Source organism: Argiope bruennichi, chromosome 1, assembly GCF_947563725.1.
Source record: "Argiope bruennichi chromosome 1, qqArgBrue1.1, whole genome shotgun sequence".
Classification (NCBI taxonomy): domain Eukaryota; kingdom Metazoa; phylum Arthropoda; class Arachnida; order Araneae; family Araneidae; genus Argiope; species Argiope bruennichi.
Window position 1 is genome coordinate 85,435,204 of NC_079151.1, and position 24,438 is coordinate 85,459,641.

General features: G+C 26.4%; 2 protein-coding genes across 2 annotated transcripts; one reads left to right on the forward strand and one right to left on the reverse strand.

Moving 5' to 3' along the window:
* Nucleotides 1-63: 63 nt before the first annotated feature.
* LOC129965987 (dual specificity protein kinase Ttk-like) lies at nt 64-2,006 on the forward strand. The gene has a single exon (XM_056080316.1). The coding sequence runs from the start codon at nt 204-206 to the stop codon at nt 1,782-1,784; it is 1,581 nt and encodes a 526-aa protein (XP_055936291.1). The 5' UTR covers nt 64-203; the 3' UTR covers nt 1,785-2,006.
* A 6,025-nt stretch (nt 2,007-8,031) lies between these two features.
* LOC129967339 (coiled-coil domain-containing protein 12-like) lies at nt 8,032-24,375 on the reverse strand. Its single transcript, XM_056081880.1, has 5 exons — nt 24,145-24,375; nt 14,416-14,492; nt 12,240-12,301; nt 10,465-10,576; nt 8,032-8,169 (listed from the first exon to the last, which is right to left on the reverse strand). Exons 1-5 carry the CDS (start codon nt 24,270-24,272, stop codon nt 8,075-8,077), a joined length of 474 nt encoding a protein of 157 aa, XP_055937855.1. The 5' UTR covers nt 24,273-24,375; the 3' UTR covers nt 8,032-8,074.
* Nucleotides 24,376-24,438: the final 63 nt, after the last annotated feature.

A 24,438-nucleotide genomic window follows, 5' to 3' on the forward strand; every position in this document is an offset into this window, starting at 1 on the left:
ACGAAATTTCGAATCAAACAAATACAGCAATAACATTTTTAAGCTGTACCGAATTAAACTATAAAAAAAAATCAGGTATCCCATCACTTTCAAAATATTTTTTAAGCCAAACTGGCAACAAGACTTTCCGGGAGTTTTGAAATAAGTGGTTACATTGTTTGTTTGTTATTTTAACATATTTGACTTTCGATGCCTACTTCAATATGGAAAATAATGTAAATGTACCGAAACATGAATCCATGCCTACTTACTCCCATAAAAGCAACGAAGCAATAGAAACTAATTTTAAATCCGCTGTAACCCATCCGTCTGTTCGAGCCAGAAACATTGATGATTTGTTTAAAAGAATTAGAAGCGGAAACGATGTACTTTGTCGTTTACCTACTCGTCTCGATCCCAGTGTAGAATTCAGTGAGGATGAAGACGAGGATGAACCTGTTGAAGAAAGCGGAAATGAAAACAAAGAACCTGAAGTGGAGAAAACGCCCGAATTTAGACCAAGAACTCATGAATTGCTATCTAAATTTGAGCAGTTTTCAACGTCATCCAAAAAGAACCAGATTGCTCCTCCCAATTTCAATCCCTTTAATCAACAATATTATTCTGTTCAGAAACCTAATAACATTCAAAGGAATCGCTTGAGTATGCAAAATTTTATGCCTCAGAGTGAATATAAAATTAGAAAACCAAATGCTCTTGCAGAAAGACAGCCTAAAATAAAAATGGACTTAATGTCGCAGCCAGAGTTTAAAGTTCCTTTGGAGAAACCGCTTGCATCCAACATGCCTCTTAAGAAAACATCTCCCTTGACAGATGATATAATAGAAGTAAATCGGAAATCATATAGTGTTCTGTCCCTTCTGGGATCTGGTGGTTCATGCAAAGTATATTCTGTCTTTGATTTAGAAAAGAAGTCTCTTGTTGCTATAAAATGTGTTGATCTGAAAAATACAGACCCTTCTATTCGAGAAGGATACAAAAAAGAAATTGAATATTTGCAAAAACTCCAACATTCAAGCAGAGTTATTAAAATGTATGACTATGAGTATCGAAAGAATGAATTGTTTATAGTCCTAGAAAGAGGTGAAGTGGATTTTGCTAAATATATATCCAATGAAGCAAAACTGAAACGCCTATCTCCTCTGATGATAAAATTCTACTGGGCTCAAATGCTGGAAGCTGTAGCCGATATTCACAAATATGGAATTGTTCATTCAGATTTGAAGCCTGCTAATTTTTTGCTTGTTGCTGGAAATCTAAAATTAATTGACTTTGGCATTGCAACTTCTGTTCCTGATGATAAAACTAGTACCTTCAGAGATACTCAGGTAGGTACTTTGAACTACATGTCACCTGAAGCTATAACTCAAATGTCAGATAATGAAAAAATCCGCTTTAAAGTTGGTGTAAAATCTGATGTATGGTCATTAGGTTGTATTCTTTACAATTTAGTTTATGGTGTGACACCTTTCCATAATTTTAAAACTTTAATGCAGAAAATAAATGCCATTACTAACCCAAATTATGAAATAGAGTTCAGGCCATTACCTGATAAATTGATTGTTGATGTACTGAAAAAATGCTTAAAACGTAACCCCAAAGAGCGGGCTTCTGTGGAAGAACTGTTAAATCATCCTTATCTTGAAGAAGAATCCAATCCCAAAGAAGCAGACTTTACAAAATCAAATGATTTAAATAATGTTATGGCACAGATGCAAATTCTAACTCCCAGAAGAATGAGTTATCTTTCCAAAGTTGTAAAAGAGTTGTCAGAAAAAAAATAATTCGCTTTTATGCTTGTTTGCAATTACCTTTGTTTTCTGTAAGTTAATAATTTTTGAATATCAGTAGATCATAATCATTCAGAAATATTGCTGTATGTTGTGGGATATTTTTATAGTTTTAATGTAATTGATTTGCAAACAGTCATAATGGTATACTTTTATGTATACCATTTTAGTTGTATAGTATATATTGAAAGAAAATGCTTTTGTATTGAATTTTTTGCTAAGACTGCAAAATGTATATTTCTGTATGCATAAATAAAAGTTATTTTTAACTAGAAAAATTGTTTTATTAATTGCAAACATATACTTATTAAATTTGCTAGAATTTATTTTGAATTTGAAGTAGGAAAAATTTTAAACTAGTCATTAATTTACTTTTTGAGGCACTTGTCTAAAATGTATTCAAAATAAATTGCTAGGTAAAATAGCCATTAATTTTCAAACTACTCTTTCTCTCTTATTTATTTTTGTAGGATTATGCAGTAATATATATATATAATTTGTATGCTACAAAATTCAGACTGAACTTTTTTTTTTTTTCAAATTTTTCTCAGAAAGTTTATATAGAAAAAGAAAGAACTTATGATGATTAATTATTATTTTTTATTAATTCAAAAGCTATGTTTCCTTATATAGTAAAGATTTTATTATTAGCATTCTATTGAATGAAAATATTGCAAATATATAGATAGGGCAATATATTTATTTGCTTCCGTGATGTAATATTTTAATGAATTTTTTTTTATCATTCTTTAAAATTTATTAATAACTTTAGACAGTTTTTTTTTTTAAATTATTAGATTTATAAATTGCTTACCTTAATTGAAGCTAAAAATAAAGTTGCAGTTGATAAGAATATTTAGTGCTTTAAAAACATATAGTTTTGTAAATATACATATATTTACTTGTTTAGATATTGCTATTGCATTTAATACTAATGTTAAACATTTTATTATCTTGCATATGACATCTATAACACTTAAATGTAAAAAAAAATGATTTGATATGTGATGAACGTAATTTTTATTATTTTATAACTACTTAAAAAATTTCTATTAAATACTGAAGCATGTTTCATAACAATTAAATAGTTATTTTCAATTGGTCAAAAAACATGGAAATATTTTTATCCTGAGCAATATCAAATATATTAATTCTTAATTATATTGACAAATATTTGTAACAGATAATAATTAGTATATATATATGCTTTTCATTAATCTTGATTATTTGTAAACAAAGATTAAATATATGTATAGTGTGTTTCATTGTTTATGTCAACATACATAGATTGAACTGAACTGAACTACATTCAAGCAACAAATTCTTGTTAATTGTAGAAACAATTTAATAAAACATTCTAACTGTCAGGCAATAATTTATTAAAAATTACTCAGATTTTTTTTTTTACTAAGAAAAATTGAGATGTAAATTACAGTAAAATATTTTGGTATAAAATATAGAATGAATTTTTATTTAATTTAAAAACTTTTATGAAATAAAATGTTTATTTAATCCAAAAAAATCATAAATATTATAATACAATTGTAGAATCTATATGAACTATTAAAAATTGAAAATTCAATGGGTCAATATCATGTTCATTTATTTTGATTTCTCTATCTCCTCAGAGCCATACATTCCAAAAAATTACCTTTTTCTTCACTTACTTTAAAAAAAGCATAATTTTAGTCACAAAGATTGAGCTTTGTATAACATAGGATTTTTAACTAGTTATTTTCTAAAAATCATTAATTTCTACAGTTTTAATAAAACATCACTCTAAAACTAGTAAACAATTTTAAATTAACATTTTTACTATGTAGAACAAGAAAGTTGTAAATAGTGCACAGACAAAAGTTCTGATATTTTTTAGGGTCTCATATTACTGACCCTCTTTATTTTGTTTTTATCATTATTATTTTGTGAAAGAAAATGCCTTCAGATATTTTTATCTGAATATACATACATTCAGAGAATATCAGGCAGCAAATGGACATCAATTCAAAGCGAGTTTAAGTGCTTTGAGTCTTACTGTAATGGTTAATAACTAATATTTACTTCATAGTTCTAATTTTAACTGTAAGTGCCATTATTTCTTTTAAGAAAAGATTCAAAATGTATTTCAAAGTTGAGATATTGATTTTTTAAATATAATTTAACCCTTTCTAGGGCCGTGGGAAGTATGCTTCCCACCAAATTTTTTTAAGAAAGACAGAAACTTAAAGGCTTCAGTTCTTTGTCTTAAACAAAATGATGTGTCTTGATTTGTTAGTTAATTATTAATTAACCAAATTAATTAATTAATCAAATTAAATTTATCTAATAAGCTAAATGAATCTTTTTCCTTATTCTAATTTCAAGCCTAAAAATATTTTAACATAATATGACTAGAAAAAAATGGCCCTTTAAAGGGTTAAATAGTAATTACAAACTGATAGAAGACAATTTTGTCACATGTTATTAAGACATAAATATAAGTTTAGAAGACATTTATTTATTTAATAAAATCAAAGTTTGTCATCAAGTTTCACTAGCTAAAATCACAATATGCATATAAAATTATTTATTTGGATTGTACTAATACTGTTTTCTGAAAACATTATTAGTCTTACCGTTGAATCTGCTGAAAGATTATTTATGATTGAAAATAATAAAAATTATGTATCTAGAATCTATTTCTTTAGACATTATCAGGGGTGTTTGTGCTCCGGGGAAACCCCGGAATTCCGGGGATTTTGAACTTCGATACCCGGAAATTCCGGGGATCGTCGTTCAAAAGGAAGTAGAAATAATAATGAATTATTTATTTTGATCTGGGTAATTTTGTTTGCTTTGAAAGCAGAAAACGCAAGGTCAGTGTGTGTGGCGAAAACTTTTCCTTTCTTTCTCCAAAGGCAGTGATAATGCGTGAAAAGGGGGGAAAAACTTCTTTTTTGTTCTTTCCTTATTGCGAGTTATTACTCATTCCCCCGGTTCTCGGACATTCTCTTCTGGATTCTTTTCGGTAAGTAGGCGCGGCAGAAAAAAAAGGGAGAGACTTCGTTCGACCAGATGTGCGATCACGTGACCTGGGTTCAAAGGTCTTAATTTTGCAAAAAAAGTAATTCATTGAACTTTTATAATTAGATCATTCAATACTTCATAATTGTAATTTTTCATCCCCCCCCCCCCTCTCGAAACTCCAAAATGTCGGTAGTAAGTCCGTAAAAGTTTCAGGGGATTTTTTGGGGTCCCACAAACACCCCTGCATTATATCTCTCAGATTCAAATTTGACAGAAAAAAAATTCTGTATTATGATGATGATATCAAAAAAGTAATAAAAATAATATATTATAATCTTATTCAAGTAATTTTGTCACATGTTATTAAGACATTTATTTATTTAATGAAATCAAAGTTTGTCATCAAGTTTCACTTGCCAAAATCACAATATGCTTATAAAATTATTTATTTGGATTGTACTAATACTGTTTTCTGAAAACATTATTAGTCTTACCGTTGAATCTGCTGAAAGATTATTTCCGATTAAAAATAATAAAAATTTCGAATCTAGAATCTACTTCTTTAGACATATCTCTCAGATTCAAATTTGACAGAAAAAAATTCTGTAATATGATGATGATATCAAAAAAGTAACAAAAATAATATATTATAATCTTATTCAAGTAATTTACATATCAAATTGTATTTTATAAGTTTTTGAAACAATTCTTTATTAAATTATTAAAAATTTATTTTTGTAAAAGAAATATTAAATTTATATAAAATAATTTTAATTATTTAATATCTTCATGTATTCCTTAAGATATTATTACACTAACTGAATTGTAATTATTATTTTGTAAAAAAAAAATCTCATTCTTCTAAATTAGTTTTTAAACATGCTCCACTTTTACTCTAAGATACCTTTGCTCTTAAAACAATGGGATAATTTAAGAAATGGTGGGAATGATTTTCTTTTTCATTGTTCTTTGATGGTTTAATTACATTTATTTATCGATATTTTCTCAAACAGTAATATCTTAAAGTAATGTTTTGATAGAATTAATTCTACATTCAGCAAACATTAATTTTGGTCAATTTATAATCACATTCTTTCAACTAATGCCATATAATTATTACACTACAATTATCACAAAGTTTTTGCTCATCAGATATTAAAATACTGCCAAACTATGCTTATTAATAACCTGAATTTGAGTTCTTCTCTCTCACTGTGATGAATCGACATAAAATTGATTTTTCAAACAGTATCATTAATAAAAGATAAGTTAAATTATTCATTTTATTGAATTTTAAATATTTGTTTGCAAGAAAAGTTCAGTTTCCCATATTTTTTTCAATAGTTTTATTCCATTTGAAATTATTAAACAAATTTGAAAAATGAGTTTCTATAATTCATACTGCTGTATACTTTCATTTTTTTTTTTTTAATTTTATCTAAATGATTCAAAAAGTTGTACAAGTTTTTTTTAACTATTATCGCATTTTTTAAATTTATTTTTTTAGTCAAATATCTGATCAATATACTTAATTTTAAATCTTGGAGACAAGGTCAATTTCATTAAATCAACATTAATACAAAATGTTTACTTTAAATTAATACGTATATATCATTTTCTTATTCTTTACAAAAATTATACCTTTGTATATATTTATTTAATGTTTTTAAAGGCTTTTAGATTAACTGAGTAACATAGGGTTTTTAAACTCATTTCTTCGTACAATCTGTGACATTTCATTCAATGCTCAGTAAATCATTTTGAAAATTTTAAAACTAAAGGAAAAAATAACTTATTTATAAAAAACCATTAAATCTTTCCTTAATCCTTAAGTTTAAAAATTCTTTGTGGGAATATTTCATTCATACTGAACAACGGAGTACACCTATTCAGTCATCAATTTCTCTTCAAATTAATAATTAATGAAATCAATTTTAATGTTATTTGAAAATATACATTTATGCTTTTTATTTTCTAATAAACAAAGAGAATGTATTATAATCATGAAAATATTTAGCCTAAAGATTTTGATACATGTCCAATTTTAGATCTCCCTTGGTCCAAGAAAACCATTTTAGAAATTCTATCTAGAAATAAGATAGTGCTAAACTAGATCGATGAAATTTAGTATGCAGTTTTTACTTTAAAATTATTCATTTCTACCAAATTTTAGTAAAATATGTAAATAAAAGTTTACCTATCCATTTTTATGAAAATATAGTTCAGAAACACACAAGCTAGATAGATGAAATTTGATGTATAGTTTTATCACCAAATATGAGCATCAGCATCAATTTTTGGGCCAAATCCATCAACCTGTTGTCATTCTATTTATTTAAGTGAATGTGAGCTGTTGCTTATGAACTTCATTAAGAAATAAAAACATTTTACTGTCAATGTTATTAATTATTTCAAGGTGTTTTAATACCTTTTCTCTTTTTTCTCTCTCTCTTTTCTTTAAGTTTCCCTTTGGAAAAAATGATACTATTTCTCATTTGCAGTATCATATTTTAAAAATACAATTCTCTAATATATTTCTATTACCACACATTCTTGCACCTTTCTCCTCATAACTAAAGTTCACCAATAAGCCTACAAAAATGTTTTGTTGTTGTTTTGGATTACATCCTTGGAAATAACTCCTTTTATGAATATTTTTTTTTCAAAGTCTGATAAATTGATAACAAATACCTGTGTACAACTTTTTTAACATCATGCACAGACAAAAAGACTTATAGGGATTTCATTATTCATGTTTGAATAAATTCTGTGTTACTGTCTGCTGTATCTTTCTATCTATATAATATAAATTATCATTCTGAACCCCTTATCAACTGCAAAATGGTTGATATAGGTGGAAACTGCCTGGGAAGGGTGCAAAATTTTAAGATTCATCTATCTGAAATTATTATAAATAATAAGCACTTACATTTATGCGCAATACATAATTACATTGCACATAAATGTAATACTTATATTTATGCACAGCACAATTCTGAAATTTCTTAAAAGAAATTTTCTGGTGACATTGATAAACTATTGCTAATAAGTAAAATTTTAAATATGTTTTTTGAAAAATGAAAGAACTGAAGAGGCTTAACATATTTCCAGATGGTCACTTTAGATGTGACATTTTTAACCACTACATGGATTATTTAAATATAATGCATATATCCAACAAACCTCTTGAATTCTCAACAAAACAATTCCTCAACTCTGTCACATTTGTACCAAAAACTAGTTAAAATAAAAATTTATTTACAAAAAATAACACAAAGATATCAATCTTCATCAGAATCTACATCCTTATTTGCCATTTCAGCTTGAATATTTACAGCTTCTGCTAAATCATCTTCACTTGATTTTAATCTTTCTCCTGAAAGATACAAAATTTATTAGGAGACTTTCTATTAACAAGTACATTTTTGTAAATAGATTACAAAGAGCAATCATTCTTTTCTTAATATTATAATTTAGAATTATTTACTGCATACATGAAATATATAATCAGCAAGGTGAAGAGTGCCTTTAAATTAAAATTTATTTATTTTTTAATTTTTTTTTTTTTTTTTTTTTTTTTGTTCAATATTCAGCAACATGTTTATCTTTTAGTTCTTTAAAATTCTTTGCTTAAATTTAGATAAGGTAGAAATGTAGCACACTGAGTATAGTGAGGCAAAAAGCAGATGACAACAAAATGAGAATGCATTCAGAACTTATATACTTTTAATCCTCCAACTTCATAACTTGTGATTACCACAGATTGGCAATCAGTCTATTTTCTATTGCATCTTACGTTTTTTGCAGTTTAGAGTATTTACTTTTACAATTATAGACTTTTATTATATCATATTATTATCGTGTATCATATAGTATCAATTCACTTTGTTTTAAAATATTTGAACTTATTAGCAAACATAATAGTGATTATAAAAAATTACGCAGTCAGAGGGTTAAGTAAGAGATTTCACAAAAATATGGCAATCTAAATCTAATGTTTTCAGCAAGTTATTTTCATGTGATATTGCAGTTTAATGAAGGACAGTTAAATTTACAAAAATTACACCCTGAGATACAAAAATCAAATGACCCCATTACTCAGAAATTAAAATGGTGCTAAATGTTTAATTTTAGTACTTACAAAATAGCTAATTTTTATAAATGCATACAAATTGAATTTATTATAGACATATAATATTAATAAATCTATATAAAATTCCTTTTTTATTACATTTTTTACCTCACAAAAAACATGTATAGATTCTTTTCCCCTAAAAAAAATCAACACACAAATATATTCAAAAACAGAATAAATTTTAATTATATAATAAATTAAAAATCCAATTCAGATTTAGTAAAAATAAGATACCTCAATTTTATCAAACAAATTATCACTTTCAAAAAAGCAAATTATATAAAATAATAACAATTTAAGGAAACATGCACATACAGATACACTTGAATATAAGTGCTGAATTATTTTATAAGGTTTAGTAATATAATGATTTCATATTTATTTCCTTCATTTTTATCTGAAGAAGAAAAAACACTTGTTTTCTAATATAAATTCTGAATCATTAAGGCAGAATTGATTAATTTCACATTTTGGAGTTTATTGCTCTGCATCAGGTATTTTTTAAATCTTTTTTAGTAACAAAGGCAGCTAGCAATCGGAATTTGTTTATCGATTACTTTATGTTCAGAATAGGTTTTATACAATTTGTGCATAAGATTTAGCTTAAGCTGATTGAAATAAAAAAATAAATAATATATAATAGTAGTAATATACATTATAGTGATAATAACGATGGAATGGATGAAGAATTCTACTGCAACTTAGAAATCCTAAATGTATTATTCCTCTAATATCTAACTGCTTTGATTATAAAAAATTTATTTCAAATGTTATATTAACCAGAATATTCTGAGATTCCAAAATGATTTGAATTGAAGTGAAGCAAAATAAAGAATGTTAATTTCTTGTACTATGAATTTATTTAAGATCCTAATTAGATAACATATCTATTTGGAGCATTTATTGTTATTTCAATCCTTAAGATAACAAAGAACATTTGAAATTTTGAAGTGATATCTACATTTTAATTATTTTATACTTTTATTTAATTGCAGATTTAGATACTAAAAGTTTAATTATTTAATGCATATATCAGATAAATCATTATAATGCTTGTGCTATATAATATTACTTGTGCTTGTAATACTTCAATATCTTGCCAAACTACAAATTAAAATACCCCTTGTGTCAAATCCTTTAAAAGTTACAAAAAAGAAAGACAGAATTTTCTCTCAACTATCAACAAATTGAAATTGTTTTCTTTTAAACACTTTTGAAAAAATGTGAGTAGAATGCATTCGCAATGATTGATGACAGAAAAATAGTAAGCTCAATTTATTATGCCAGTAAGTTATTAAAAACAATTTTTTATTGGCAAAAATTAAAACTAGACAAATCTATTAAAGAAAATTTTAAAATGCCACATTTTTTTAATAAAAAAGCAAGAAAAACTTTAAAAAAAATAGAAATCAACTAATCAGGAGATATTTATTGCACCATTATTATAATTAATCATTATTTCTTTATAATATTCTTAGGAAATTATTAATTTATTAAAAATAATAAATCCAAAATAAATAATATACTATAACTTACTTATTAACTCTGCAATGGCTTTCTGAGTTCTTCTCTCTAATATTTCTAATTTCTTGGCAACATCCCTTTTGAGATCCCAGTCTGGTTTACGGGGTGCTAATATCGTCAAATCCTACAATAAAAATTAACAATTTCATATACAGCTACCTATATATAAATAATAAGATACATAAAAATTTCATCAGTTTAAGAAAATTTTAAATTTTGATCATATTCTGATGATACGTTACTATTAAATTTTAAAATTTAATTTAAACTTTTATACAGCTCATATAAATTCATGCTTATGAGATAGTGATAAAATAAATTTCATAACATTCATACTTCCCTTACAGCAATTTTATTGAACTTAAGCTTAAATTTGAGATAAAGATATAATTTATTACACAAAGTGGACTTTCATAAATACCATCACAAACAAAGCAATATTATTTTGGAATTTTTTGAACATTATTCCAGATTAATTGTTATTCAATTAATCAGTATTTTTTTAACAATTACCATTTTTGCCATTATTTTAACAAAAGAAATATTGTTATATAAAAAATGAAATATTATTTCATGTTCAGGCTCCTAAAAAAGTTTTATTCATTATAAAACGAATTTTGGAACTGTTTAGAGCTATCAATTTTAATATCATATTCTTCAAGAAGTAAAGTGATAAGAACTGATAATGCTAATAAAAATAAAAAGTGATATTTATCACTAAAAAACTGAATTAATAAACATATGCAAAAGTGGTTTATTTCATATCCTTAAAAACAGAATTCTTTAGAAAATTTTATTTGCCAACAAATTTGGCTTATTTTTTTTAAATGTTTACTAATTTTAATAAATATATATATCAGTTATAAAACATAGAATATAGTTTATTTTTTAAGCATTAAATATATAATTCTCTGTTTAGTTTTCATTTATCATAACTACTCAGTTTTATTTCAAAGCATTTTTGATAACAAATGTTTTTGAAAATTATTATTTTACAGAAACAATGTTTCATGTGTCTGAGGCATATTTCAAAAATTTTAATCATAATATTTATAAACTGAATAGCACTAGAACATTTTTAATATTCAACTACTATCCATCTAAAATGTATTTTTTGCCCCATTATACATATAAAAATATATAGAATTTATTTCAAATTTACATATTTAGGGTCAAAGTATTTAATTATATTTTGTAAAGAGAAAAACATAGATAATTTTTCAAATTATAATTTTTGGGGAGTAAAAAATTATTAATAGTACATAATAATCAAATAGTATTTTTATTTTATTTTCTGATCCTGACAATAGCCATTAATATAAATAAACAGCATTTTTTTATTCTTTTTTTGTTTGTCAAAACATATTTATTAAGACTATTTTAAAAGTATCTAAGAAAACATTAATGGTTAAAAGGCTATCTGTTTTAAAAGTAATAATAAAAAATATGGCACTGACAAAGTAAAGTATTTTTGATATATGTTTAGGAAATTAGCCCCAATTTAAATAGAATGAATGATATGCACAATTTTATAACTTTCAACCTATTTCTGATTTCTATGTTCATTTCAAATATCAGTGATTCCTGTTTATTCATATAATTTAATACAAATAAAATATTATTAAGATTCAAAAATTGGATTAAAAAATGTCACTTTTTTAAAACTAATTTATCAGACTTTAAAGCTGTTAATAGAAGTAATCAGATGGAAGAAGAGTAAGAATAAATTTATTTCAGTTTAAGATGTGGTACTCTAAAAATTTTATTAATATATATATATAACTCACCACTTCTTCAATCAAAGGTTCTGGCTTTGCTGCTTCCAGTTGTTCTTGTACTTCAGTTTCAACTATAAATAACATAAAATAAATGCTTTCTTTTATAAGATTAGCACTAATGAATAAAAACAGATATGAAAAGATATCACTTATTCATATTATATTAGGCGTATAAATATAATTCTGTGTATTTTTAATAGATGATGTCTGTGTATTTTCTGTAGGTGGTTCAAGGTCACATTTTCTAGTGCATTACTGGTACCAGACAACCAATAAAGAGGTAGAAAATGTGACCTTGAACCACCTATTGGTTGTCTGGTACCAGTAACGCGATTGAAAATGTGACCTTGAACCGCTTACAGAAAATACACAGACTATAGTAGCATTGTTTGCCCAAATAAATTGGAAAAGCAGCATTTCAAAGGTTTGATAACAACCTCTTAAGGTTGTTATTAAATCAGTTAAAAAATAGTCGGCAAGCCTCTAGATAATATATATTATTTAAGCTAAGAAAAAAAAAATATTTTGAGCTAAATAAACTGATTTGCAGGAAGTTATGTTACATTATTTCAATGAAAAGAAAACTGCAATAGAAACATATTGTTTGCTTTTGGGCATTTATAGTGAACATACACCATAAAAAATACTTACAAAATGTGGTTTTGCCTATTTAAAAATCGTTTCAAAACAACTGGTAAAGAACGTGATAAAACAATCCAAGATCCAAAATAGTCCAAACATAGTAAAACAATCCAATATGCAGATTTGAAAGCATTATTTGATGAAACCACCAATAATGAATGATACAAACAATAGATGATCAATTTGAATGCAGCATTGAAGGAGAAAGTCCAGAATATAAGGAAAGACATGGCAAGACAGTTTTCTAACAGAAAGAAATTTTAGAATCATTTTGCCGAGATGTGTCAACCTATTTGCTACATTTACCAGATGTTGCTCCTTCAGACTATTATTTATTTCCCTCCATGTAGAGTGCATTTCAGAAGAGAATTTCAATTCCCAAGTAGATATTAAAAATTGGCTTGATAGCTGAATAGAATATAAACAATCAGTTTTCTTCGCAGAATTCATTTGTTGTCCAGAACATGAAGAAATGCTGTAATTTCTGAAGAGAAATATTCTGAATCAATTAGTTTTTAATTTTTATAAGAAACAAGTATCTTTTTTTTTTAACTTAAAAAAAAGGAGAAAACATATTTATACACCCGGTTTAAGCATTATACTCAGTTACATGAGTATAATGCTTTAAAATGTAAAATTCAAATTCATATTTATAAAAATATGAGTTTCAATTATCACACATTAAATTGGTAATATTTTTTTAAAGGAATATAACAAAACAAAACTAAATAAAATGCTTATGCAAATAGAAGAGAAAAGAGAGATACTAAAAAAAAGATGTTTTACATTATAAAATCAAATAAATTTAAGGAAAGAAAAATATTAAAAAAAGGGAGACATAGAAGTTGGTTTAATACTTTTTTGTACATAAAAAATAAATTTACTTTTGTTTTATTATAAAATTATTTAATTCTTTTTTTTTTTTTTTTACATATCTAGAAAGATAATTTTTGAAATTATTGCTCAGTGTGCACAATCAGTTTTGGAACAAGTTTCATATGATTTTTCTCATAAAGTTTTACTTTTTTGTAATAAAAATTAAATTTTAATCTTTTAAATCAGATGAATTTATAAAAATATTATATAAAAAAATCATTTTCCAACCTACATTGATATTAATTAATATTTTAAAATAAATAAATTTTATAAGAGTTAAAATAATTTATTCTAAAACAATTAATAATGAAATAATATTCGGAGATATCAGATCAGCAACACTTATAGGATAACTTTAAAAACCAATTTTTTCTTCATAAAAACCTTTGACTTCTTTATACTAAAAATGTAAAGATGTGATAAAATATAGAACAGCCATTTATTAATTATCTCCTCCAAACATAACACTGAATAAGCAAATCAAGTATCTCTCATAGAACCTTAATTTAAATAGCAAATATGGAACTTTTGTGTTAGACATATTTAATTTCCAAATTGTATATAATATGACTGGTTTAGTGTGTAGTAAATTGATGGTGGTGAGAAGAGGTATCCAGTTTTACAGGATAATGAAAAGAAAGATTTAAAAAAAAATTATTATAATCACCAGATTCGGGTTTCGGTTTGGGCAGCTGGTTCAGACGTAAATCTTCATCTAATGGTGTATAATTTCGAAATACAGGTCTATAAGAAATAAGTATAAATAGATAATTGAATTATTTTTTTATAGTAACACATGTTTTGAAATTTAAAAACTATCTAAAATATCATGTTATAAAACTAAAAATATATTTTAAAAACAAACCCAAACAATAATATTCATCCAAAATAATGCAACAAGCTAAATATTTTATAGGATTTCTTTCTAATTTAATATTCAAAATGATATGAGCAGAAAATCCCAATTATATATCTTTTTTTACAGGATTTGTATCATACATAACTACTATATTTGAACTGATATTTTTTTTTTTTTCAAAACATATATCTTAATTTATTTCAAACATTATGACATTACAATAACAAAAACGAATAGAGCCCAAAGTGACTGGATTACATAATTACATAAATAGAATCTAATATTAAAGAAAAATATACATATATTGAGACTCTACAAGATAGAACAGTGAATCTTGAGTCACGAAATTTGACACAAAGGAAATGCTTTAAAAAGTAGAAATGTGCGGTTTTGAATTATTATTTTAAAATTTAAATTAAATTAAACAATGTCAATTTCTGTTGAAAACATCCGAAAATATTACATCACAAAAATGAAAATTATATCATCTGAAAATTCAAAAATTTATTAGCCGTCTCAAATGACCAGCCTGTTCATCAAGGATATAGTTGAGTTCCGATAAACCGTTTATATATAACTTCATAGCCATAATATCACCAAATTGTACAGCATTAATGACATGTTATTATAATTGCCTCACTTAAGTTTTACTGTGTACATGATGTACATTTTTAACATTACATTTTTAATAGAGACAGTCTCATAACAAATAGCTCTTCCGGTTCATGTATCTTCTAAATTGATGATAAAAAAAATCGGTGAAAAAATACTTCCTAATAAATATAGTTTGAGAAAAAATTGTTCTATATAAAATAAAATTTTAAGCAGGAATATATGAAAGAACTTATCATAGCCTTCCTTTTGGATAAGATAAAGTACATGAGAGGTATTGAAATTGAGAGAAATTGATCTTGTCGCATCGATCCTCTTCCAATTTTATGTTCTTTTATTTTTTTCTTTCCATTATCTATGCCTTTTTTGAAATGTTAAATATGTGACAGATCAAAAAAAGTTCTGATTCATTTTTTGCCATAATTTCTTCACTAGTACACAATAACCACTTACTTTAGCCTGTACATATTTTCTTTTTGCTTTCAAATTCCTCCATGAAATGTTTGTTCTATTCAGTACAGGAAGTGATAATGTTGAAAGAACAGCCAGTTTTAATTTTTTCAAGGGCTTTTGAAACAACAGAAAAGTTACTTCCCTTCCCTTGAAACAGAGGAGGTTGTCACTATCTCCTTTGAAGTTAAAAGAAGTTGTATAATATTTTAATACTATTTGATTGTCTATATCAGCTTTATTGACTGGATAAATCTTGAAAATCTTTCATATAATTTTGGAAGAGAATTTTTCAGTCATCTGCTTTGAATGGGTAGGGAAAACAGTTTTAGAAACATACTGTAATTTACTATCATGAAACCACTTCTCCGAAATTTCTGTCAACATTTTTTCCCCCCAAAATTGAAAAATGCAATATATTTTAAAATTACATCAGAGTGATGAATATAAATTAAGTAAAGATAAAGAAGATTAGAATGGAGATACATGCATGCTGTGAGAAAAATTAAGTTTTTTGAATTATAGCTGTAGACAGGAAAATAATACAGTATAATACCCAATTTCCCAATTAAATAATTTGGGAAAAGTACTTATGTTTTTGAGCTAAATTGCTGCTCATTAAAATTCATAATATATATATTGTTTAAATCTTCCTATATTTGAGTAAAAATGATAATAAGATAACTAGATTTATTTAATGTGGAAAATAAAATCATAATTTTATCACAATATATACATATATCCCCTGCTTCTCAAAAATAACATAAAAATTATTAACCATTATCTAAGCAGATGCCAGCAGCTAAGTCTAACACTATGTTCATTTTACATTCCTTCTGCTCATTTTACTTAAACAGTTAAAATAAAAATAATATACCTAGATATAGAAATATATTGCTTCGGAATAAGAGTAGATAATGTGTCATCAGATTTTCAAAAATTTTGAATGGCATAAATGGTAGAATAAATTAAACATTCAAGTTCCATAGACTTAGCCAAACATAAATTCAGTATGCCAATTTATACTAAAAAAATATTACAAAATCAAAAAAAAAAAAATTAGTTAAAAATATTGTTTATATAAGTAAAACACAAGAAAAAAAAATCAGACTGCCAATAAAATAGTAAATTTTAAAGTTACTGTCTGTTTTTCTGTAGACTGTTCTTTTGACCCAACTGTTCATTTTATCCTATATTTTTCCTGTTTATTTCAACAAAAATGTACACTTCACTAAATGATTCATTTTCTACAGATTTGTTTCAGACACATGCCATTTTATCAGAAAAGCTTCTAACAATAATATATAAACTGAAATATATATATATATATATATATATATATATATATATATATATATATATATATATATATATATATATATATATATATATATATATATATATATATATATATATATATATTTCAGACTGATTTTTAATTACAAATTTTAAAAATCATATTCAAACAGCTTTTCAAATTTAAAAAAAAAAAAAAAAAAAAAAAAAAAAAAACAATACCACTCACATCACTTAATTTTTGCACTAAATGATTTGAACTAATTAACAAGTTTATTAATTTTTTTGAAGATATTTTTACATGGATAGCTGGTTTTTCTTTTCCAACACTACAAATTATTTTCTTATAAATACCAACATCATAGCTCAGATTTGTCGATTTCCACTTCTTGAAAACATTAGCAGATATTGATGTTTTCTAATTTTTTCCCCCTTTGGTGACCACATTTACCACTCAACGATTCAGAATTACAGCATCAGAGCATAAAGCATTTTTTTTCTTTCTTTCTAAAACTTCAATTAGCTGCCTCTAGACTTCAAATAAATAAAATTCCACTTCTTGCACAAAATAGAAATTTATCAGTTTAATTTATTTTGACACTAATTAAAAAATAAAAATGGGATTACCACACATAAAAATGTGTTAATATATCACTAATAATTATATTTTAAGGTAAATAATAGGAATTAGCCATTATTTGCACAAGAGTTTCTTAAAAATTTTTAAAGGTTAATATTGCTTTTAATATTTATATAATTACATATTAGCTATCTGATCATGTTTCTAAATATTGCTTATTTAATGAACAGTTTATAAAATTTCTAAGTAAGATAGATTTATTTAAATTCCAAGATAAGTTGAGAATAAGACTATGCTTTTTATTTATTAGTGTTAATATGATTTTATATTTGTTTTGGGAGAGTTTTATGCACACTCTCACCTTCACAATTATGATTTTTGGAAATTCTAGTGTGAAGATTCTCTTCATTTTTGCACTTCCTATACAGCTTTTATAGATTCTACATTCGTTTTGATAAAACATATAAAATGACAAAATCTACACTAAAATGAGAGAAATATGAAACTATAAAAATTTAACTGCTTTCTGCAATGTTAATGGTCATGTCTAGATATGATATTTTCAGTCATTCTGTATCGACAACTAATGACAAAGAATATATGATAATTGTCTCTAATATTGCAAATATGTTTCAAGTTGCTCAACATAGAATTGAATTCGTAGTTGTTAGACACAATTTAGTTGAAAAGCCAACAAACAAAAAAGTTGAAACTGGAATAATTCCTGTCTCATCCCAGTGTTGGTTTCTCAGATTTTCCTACTTGAGACAGGATTAAAGTATGTGGTCTTCTGTTTCACACTACTTACAGAAGGGACATAAAAGAACTTGGGTAATGTTTTATATTGTCTTCAGTTTAAAGATAATATTTTTGCTTGGAAATAAGCAAGGATGATATTCAATTTTTTGTTTACTGGGAATAAATAGTATTTTGTTAGAAGCAAATGAAGATGGCAAACAATTGACTAAAGACTTGAGAATCATTCCTGTGATCCTATTTTAAAAGTTTGTTTTGGATATTGAGATTGTTATATCTTCATGTGAAATCTAATGTAGTATCAGCAAGTTGTGGCTATTTCATAACAGTGAATCACCTGATTCATTTTCGTTAATATTTTTATGGCCAAAAGTGTTTTTACAAAATTGATAGAAAGAGAATATCCCACTACTTATTTTGAAATATGATAAAGTAAGCCAATGATATGGAAAATTTGAGATTGTTGTTCTAGTGACAAATTAAGACCATCTTATAGGATAACAGTCTCTTTGATTTTGCAGAAATGGCTAAAAACTAAAAGAGTAGCAATTACTTCACATAAGAAGATAATGTCCATACTAAAGTTTATTTTTACAACTTTTTCTCCTATTTTGAAATATATAGTTGCAAATAAACATTTATCTGTAAGTTGAATAACATTACTGAAACACATTTAAACTTTATCCATCAAAAATCTGTCCTTTTGCTCTTAAAAATTGCTTATAATAACATTATTCAGAAGAACTTTCTTCTTGGAAAATAAAACCAGCGAATTAGAAAACATAATGATATTGGTAGTTGGAAAAGAAACTGGAATGATATTTTCACATTCATTATATGAAGCTAGTCTTCAAATTGTAACTTTAGAGAAATGACATACTTGAGATGTAGAGAGCTGCTTCTTGAATGGAGTTAAGTAACTAAAAATGAGTATAATCAAAAAAAAATATGCTTAATGAAAATTCTGCTGAACAGGGGATGAAAATAGTTATAAAAAGACATTTCTATAATAATGTAATTGTGGCTCAATAAGGTAAACCAGTAGCCAGTTAGAGTGCAAACTAAACAATACTTGGAACATGTTGAACAGTTTGGCTTGTGGTTTCAAGACAGGATATCCAAATTCAAGTCTGCTTCTATGGTTGAATTAGCTATATATAAACTATGGCAGCTTCCAAAAAAGATCTCCAGCTAGATACTATGGTCCAAGGAATAGCATTTAATTGTTTCAGAATCTATGATTGAAAAATTGATGAAGTGATGTTTGAAGGAGAAGTTTGTAAAAAGTTACAATCCGAATAAGTTTATTACAGATTTTCGCAAAATAATAATGTTGTTATACTCAAAATTGTAAAATAAATGTTCTTTTCTAATAGAATAATTGTTTCCTGTGAATTTTCTAGAGAAACTGTAAAGTGCCATGCTTTGTACAATTTCTGCAGTTATTATTTGAAGTTTGAGGATAAATTGCAGAAAGCTTGACTTTAATACTAAGAAAAACATGTTATCAATATAAACCTAAGAGCACGTGCTAGAGAACATTTTAAAAATATCATTCATATATAATAATAGTGAATACAACTACACGAAGAACATTCACTTTAGTAATCTTTAGAATGAATCCTCTTTATTTGATAGTTTACTTGATAAACTTTATTACAACATTACAAACAGCAATGAAATCAAATATACTCTGATAGTACTGCCCATAAATCCTAGATGATACAATTTTTATTCTGAGACTGTCAATCCATACTAAGTTATTAAGGTAATTTAATACTCCAGATTAGTATGATGGTGAATTCTTCTTTAGCAAAAGTAGATATTATTTTGTGGTAGATAACAGATTGTAAAATGTAATAGTCTTTCAGCAATATAAACCTACATGATTTGAGTGGTTTTATTTTGGAAACAGCTGAGAGAAATTGATTGTAGAATCATTCTTACAAAAACAGAACAAAGCAAGAGTGCAGCAATGCAGAAACATAATCCTATCTAAAACTGTCAATATGCATTTACTGAAGAGCTCAGTGTACCTGGTGTTAGAAGTGGATTATTTGTATGCCATTCTAGAAGAAAAAGGTCTTGTCCCTACAAATTATAAAAATATCAAGGAAAGAAACATTTAGTATGAGGAAAAAGATTTAAGAAGTTTGGCTGGTATATTATCTAGACCAAAGATTTAATGTCCTGTTTTTTGGAAAGAGCTGTCAAATTCAATCATTCTAAGAAAAAGAATGGCTGATCCTAAATGTTGGTCTTTTTATAACAGGGGTGTTTGTGGGACCCCAAAAAATCCCCTGAAACTTTTACGGACTTACAACCGGCATTTTGGAGTTTCGAGAAGGGGGGGGGGGAGAAATGAAAAATTACAATTATGAAATATTGAATGACCTAATTATAAAAGTTCAATGAATTACTTTTTTTGCAAAATTAATAACCATAAATTTTCAAACATATAAACTACTACATTTTATGCAAATATTTTAAATTACCTGAATTAATTCTTTAAAAAAATTATCTAATTTCTGCTGCTTTTTTTTATTTGCTGATGTTTGTGGGCTTGTCTTTCTTTTGTGGTGAACTTCATAATTGCAGGAAGATTGACTTTTATTTTCCTCATTTACAGTTGAAGAAATTTCCTCGAGAACTGCACATGCAGAGGTAGAAGCAGTTTGCTTTTCTGCTAATGTAGAAGGTTTTTCAGAGACTTTTATAGGTGACTCATCTGAAATACATGTTTTTAAGTCCTCTTGATATGTTTTCCAACTTCTGTTCATATTCAGTAAGAGATCTTTGTGAATTGGATCAGTCATTGGATTTTTTGAGCCATATTTTTCACATGAGGTTTCTTTAGAAGCCATTAAATCATATTTAATAGTCTGCACTGCATCTAGGGAATCAATCTTAAGAGAGGTTCTATAGTCAGTGACAAGTGTATCCATTAAGTTGAATGCACTTTCCACTAATGGGCCATGGAAGCAGCTAAGGCAGGCTTTGACCAATTTAGCCAATGTAGGATACTTATAATCATTTGTGAAATCATCTTTTAAATTAAAAACTTTAGACCAATATTTATCAATTGTACACTTGACTTGATTTCCACTTTCATCAGATGTGTAGAGCATTTCTTTGGTGATATCAATATCACTCTGGTATAACCTTATTTCAGCTTCTACTTTTGACTTTTCATTATCACTAAAAATATGGGACATAAAAGATGATAATTTTTCAAAAGCTAATATTGTACTGGTTTTACCTCTTAGCTCTGAATCTAATGCTGTAAAACTAATTAGATATGAATTTTTAAGGGGTAATTTCTGTTTCATATGCTGAAATTTCAAAGTAAAATTCTCTTGCGTACATAAATAAAAAAATATTTCAATAAGAGAAACGAAAAATTTACACGTGCATCAATAAATGAAACGAAAATTTTACACAGCGGAGAAAAAAAAAGTTGCGAAGCGATCAATGACAAATAGCTAATACGGCGAAAAATCCCCCTTCTCTACTTATTGGCGCCACGCCAGGAGAGATAAGACCTTTGAACCCAGAGTCACGTGATCGCACATCTGGTCGCGAAGTCTCTCCCTTTTTTTTCTGCCGCGCCTACTTGCCGAAAAGAATCCAGAAGAGAATGTCCGAGAAACGGGGGAATGAGTCATAACTCGCAATAAGGAAAGAACAAAAAAGAAGTTTTTTCCCCCTTTTCACGCATTATCACTGCCTTTGGAGAAAGAAAGGAAAAGTTTTCACCACACACGCTGACCTTGCGTTTTCTGCTTTCAAAGCAAACAAAATCGCCCAGATCAAAATAAATAATTCATTATTATTCCTACTTCCTTTTGAACGACGATCCCCGGAATTTCCGGGTATCGAAGTTCAAAATCCCCGGAATTCCGGGGTTTCCCCGGAGCACAAACACCCCTGTTATAAGGAAGACAAAAATGGGATACCTTCAGGGACATTGTTATTTAAATAAATTTTGATAAAGCAATTAGCTTGCATACAAGCATTGATGATTTCAGTGTTGTTAATAAAAAGGAATTGTTAGTTTCACTGCATCCATATTTCTGCTATATAAGCTAGGATTCCTCATAATTCTATTCGCATAATTTCATTTCTTTAGTAAATAAAACAACTTTTTCCATCCTAAAGATTTAAGAAAATAAAAATTGCTGCAAATGAAATATTGTTTTTTCTCCCCTTTATAGGAAATGACATTTAGACCTCCACCAAAGTGAATTGTAGATTTGATTCATAACAAATGAAATATTGCTTAGTTGTGTTTTTTTATGCAGTAGATGTTACATAATGTGATAGTGATGATGTTATCATTCATTTAATATTATCAAAATTCTTTAATCCTGAACTGATGTATTTAAAAGTATACAAAATATTTCATTTTTTGTGATCATTATATTATTTAATGTTATAGAGAATTGGTCAATGATTTGGTGTCAACAAGCTTTAATGATTGATGGTCATGGAATTTCTTGCTCAACTTATAAGGAAACATTTAAGAATAACTTTTTACTATAAGATAGGGTTTACATTCTTTTGTCTGGCCTAGAGTAGTCTAGATTAGTTTAAGGGCATAACTATGCAGACAGGTCTGATTTGAAATCTGTCAAATAAGCATAAACCACTGTTATACACCAATGAATTATGGAAGAAAATTTACTGAAAAAAAATGATTTGAAGGTCAAATACAAAATGGAAACATACATTCTTCACAGTGATGAAAATCTACCTAAAATGAGTCGACAGAATATTGTGGACCAGTTGAAAATTTCATAGTCTCAGTTTATTATAAGATTTTGAAGAATCATAACTTTTTTGTGATCATTACAAACCAATAAATGGTGATGATTTTGACAGGGATAAATGATTTGAAGAATGCCCTTGAATGAAGGCTAAAGTGAGTCAAGTACTTGATATTCTAAAACTTCACTTGTAACATTATCCAATAATTTTTTTTTTAATTATGCACATATGAATAATATATAAGGATGGTTTAGGAATAATTGTCAATAAGCTATAAATTTTTTATTGTTTTTTTAATATATTATAGACAGCTATGAGGTAAGTGCTTTTTTTTCCTGATGTGATATAAATAAAGTTGATTTTACCCAATTCAATTGTTTTTATCCATTGTTAGATGTTATCAATTTTTAAAAAATTCAGATGTGATCACATTCAGTGGCAATTTACTGCATTCCAACAATTTTTGAATTGAATATTTTTGTAAAGAATAATTTTCATCTTAAATGTTGTTAAAAACAGACTTCAAATAAATATACTTTTCATGCTCAAAAGTAAAATCTTATCTGAGCCGTTTATTTAGACATCTTTTTCAAAGAATAAAAACAGAACAATCAGATTTCAAAATATATCGCCAACAATTCTAGTATAAAGCAAATATTAAGCATTTACAATTATCTGCTTTGTAATTTTTATATACATAAAATCCATATAAACATTTTTTGAAAACAAAATAATTTCTTAATAACATATTTTTGTTATGATCAATTATTCAGAATTATACAATGTTAAAATTGATACTCATGAAAAACTGCTGTATATAAATTCTAAATAATCAAACATGCATTGTCCGAAGAATATAAAATTAGTTGAGAAATTTAACCCAATAGCAAATATATCACCCATCAAAAACAACACAATTCTTAAATTATCAAAATGACACGTTATTTAATGAATTGTTCATAAAATTTTCGGTACAAAATACTTTTATTTAAATCTATACGTGAGCTCTCTTCTTCGTAAGTTGAATGTAAGATTAAACTTTTTATTTGTTTGTGTTAATAAAATTTCATATTTACTTTGGAAGAGCTTCATCCACATTTTCATCTTCGCCATTCTGATTCTCAGAGATTCTATTTCGAAGATTCTTAAGTCGTTCTCTCCTTTTTCGCGCTTCCTCTTCCGCTTTTGTAGATTCTACATCCATTTTGAAGAAATATATAAAAGGACAAAGAAAGAAACAATGAATTGGGTAGATTTAAACTCTGACCGCGAAAGTTTTGTTTACCAATTGAGATAAATAAACTACCTGTTTCACTTCATTTTTGTTTGTCAAGTCACATGGAATAATTTTTTTCATAATTTTTTGAATA

What these genes read in the sequence shown, in the direction of transcription:
- LOC129967339 (XM_056081880.1), bottom strand. Translation starts at nt 24,272, where the DNA reads ATGGATGTAGAATCTACAAAAGCGGAAGAGGAAGCGCGAAAAAGGAGA. An exon ending in GTGGATGAAGCTCTTCCAAA is followed by an intron (nt 14,493 to 24,144) that starts GTAAATATGAAA and finishes TATTTCTTATAG; the next exon opens with ACCTGTATTTCGAAATTATA. An exon ending in CAAACCGAAACCCGAATCTG is followed by an intron (nt 12,302 to 14,415) that starts GTGATTATAATA and finishes TGTTATTTATAG; the next exon opens with TTGAAACTGAAGTACAAGAA.
- LOC129965987 (XM_056080316.1), top strand. Translation starts at nt 204, where the DNA reads ATGGAAAATAATGTAAATGTACCGAAACATGAATCCATGCCTACTTAC.